General features: G+C 58.3%; 1 protein-coding gene across 1 annotated transcript in view; it reads left to right on the plus strand.

Moving 5' to 3' along the window:
- The first annotated feature begins 435 nt into the window (after positions 1-435).
- Positions 436-2500, plus strand: part of LOC142882453 (uncharacterized) — a 9279-nt gene continuing 7214 nt past the window's right edge. The window contains exons 1-4 of the mRNA XM_076017198.1: positions 436-474; positions 1001-1219; positions 1381-1503; positions 2088-2273. Coding sequence (XP_075873313.1) covers positions 436-474; positions 1001-1219; positions 1381-1503; positions 2088-2273 — 567 coding nt within the window. The remainder of the gene's footprint in view (positions 475-1000; positions 1220-1380; positions 1504-2087; positions 2274-2500) is intronic.

Genomic DNA, 2500 nt, shown 5'->3' on the forward strand with positions numbered 1-2500 from the left:
AGTGTCTCTCTCTCTCTCTCTCTCCCTGCTGTCAGTGTCTCTCTCTCTCTCTCTCTGTCTCTCTCTCTCCCTGCTGTCAGTGTCTCTCTCTCTCTCTCTCTCTCTCTCTCTCTCTCTCTCTCTGGCTGTCAGTGTCTCTCTCTCTCTCTCTCTCCCTGCTGTCAGTGTCTCTCTCTCTCTCTCTCTCTCTCTCTCTCTCTCTCTCTGGCTGTCAGTGTCTCTCTCTCTCTCTCTCTCTCTGGCTGTCAGTGTCTCTCTCTCTCTCTCTCTCTCTCTCTCTCTCCCTGGCCGTCAGTGTCTCTCTGGCCAGTGAGGGAGGTTGTGTGTCGGTGGTCCTCCTCCTCCTCCTCCTCCTCCTCCTCCTCCTCTTCCTCCTTTTCCTCCTCCTCCTCCAGCAGCAGCAGCAGCAGCAGCAGCAGCAGCAGCAGCAGCATGATGACCTGGACTGGACCCCCAGACTACAGGCGCTTCACGGTGAGTCTCTGACCTGACCTCTGACCTCAAGGACAGCAGTCCCCAACCTTTTTTGCATGTGTACACTGTGGTATTTTCTAAACTGAATAACAAACGTGATTCCACTGTTGTACACGTTTGGAACTTTATTAGCAGCGTCCTCTCAGAACATAACATGAGTACCATTCTCTTCACTGCCTCGTTAGCGAGCCGCTCTCCACATGTTCAGCAGAGTGGGCTCCATGTGTAGGAGCCTCCTGCCGAGGTGAAGTCAGTGCTAGGACTCGGAGGCGTGGCCTCTCCTTCTCCTCACTGAGCCTTTTCCTCTTTCCAAAGACATTAGCTCGCATGCTCGGGTCTACCTCTGATTAACCTGAGGTTAACCTCTGGTTCACCTCTGGTCTACCTCTGGTTTACCGCTGGTCTACCTGTGGTTTACCTCTGGTTTACCTCTGGTCTACCTCTGGTTTACCGGGTTTACCCTAACCCTTACCAGGTGTCTCCTCCCATGAGTCCTCACTGCCTTGTGTGTGCTGAGCTGCTGCAGGTGGTGGAAGGAGAAACTCCTCTTCTGCTTCCTGAGGTGTCATGGACTGCAGAGGAGCTGCGGGAGCACGGTGAGGACGAGAGGGCAGAGCGCTGGAAGTGGGAGGGGCACGAGGAGGAGAAGTGGGCGGAGGTACAGCGGCTGTGTCGGCGCTGCCACATCGTAACGTCCCAGCTGAGGAGACAAGCGGCTGCTCTGACCGGCCGCTCTTCTCTGCAGGTGAGGAGCGGCCGACAGGAAAACACCACAGCATCGCATCGCATGACATTGTATTGTATCATATTATGGTATTGTATCATACCGTATGAAAAAGCCTCAGTCTATATGGTACTGTATTGACCTGTAAAAGGCTCAAAGTGCTCAGTGTCTACTGCCCCCAGTGGAACCTCAGTGGTATAACAGCAGGCAACAACTCCTCAGTCACACCATTGACAGGAAGTGGTGAGAAGCTCAGCGGCGACCCCTGCAGGACTCACCTGGACTCACCTGAGGGTCAGGAGGAGGTCAGGAGGAGGTCAGCAGGAGGTCAGGAGGTCAAACCATGAGATGGAAGGGGGAGGAGGGGGAGGAGGGGGAGGAGCAATCACCTTATGAACACTGCACCCTGGTGGCGGCCAGGTAAACGCCATCATCAGGTGAGGAGACCAGCGGACCAATGGCAGGAGGCCGTTGCTCCTCTGAGGATGTGACTTATATAAGAGGAGCGAGATGTTCCTCCTGCGTCAGCGCTCATCAGCGTCAGCGGCGAGGAGTCTCAGCGCTGAGGACGAGGAGGAGGAGCCTGGAGCCTCGGGAGCGGGGCAGTGGAGCCTCGGGGGCGGGGCAGCGCTCAGCGCTGAGGAGGAGGAGGAGGAGGAGCCTGGAGCCTCGGGAGCCTTGGGGGCGGGGCAGCGCTCACATCGCACCAACGTTTCCCAGCAGCCCTCAGGGTGGATGAGGTCACCTCCCGCTGCGCCGCTGTTCCCACACACACACACACACACACACACACACACACACACACACACACACACACACACACACACACACACACACACACACAGCAGTGCATGTTGGGAAGTCTGATGCGTTGACCTCCCTCCCCCAGGACCCGGCGTACACCTCCTTCCTGCTGGAGGAGCTGCAGTACCTGCAGTGGCCTGGGGGGGGCGACGCCCGCTGCCCCGTGTGCAGCGCCTCCTTCCACCAGCTGAGGCGTCGCGCCCTGCGTCACGCCTTGGCCGGCAACAGGAAGGCGGCAGCGCCGGCTGAGCGCCGAGGGGGCGGGGCTACGGTGGGAAGGGGCGGGGTCAAAGGTCAGGCCATGGTCACGCCCCTCCCCCTGGGCGACCCGCTGGAGGGCCTGTGGAGCGTCACCACGGTGAGCGGAGAAAAAACTTTCATCTGATTTCTGTTTGACGGCCGCAGCACCGAGCGTGATGTCACCCGTGTTGCGTTCAGGGGTCAGACGGAGTTTATGTGACCGTGATGAGTTCCAGTGCAGACAACAGACCGCCTGTT

This window comes from Nelusetta ayraudi, unplaced genomic scaffold (genome assembly GCF_046127955.1).
Source record: "Nelusetta ayraudi isolate G7.1 ecotype Tasmania unplaced genomic scaffold, CSIRO-AGI_Nayr_v1 ptg000284l, whole genome shotgun sequence".
NCBI classification, from domain to species: Eukaryota; Metazoa; Chordata; class Actinopteri; order Tetraodontiformes; family Monacanthidae; genus Nelusetta; species Nelusetta ayraudi.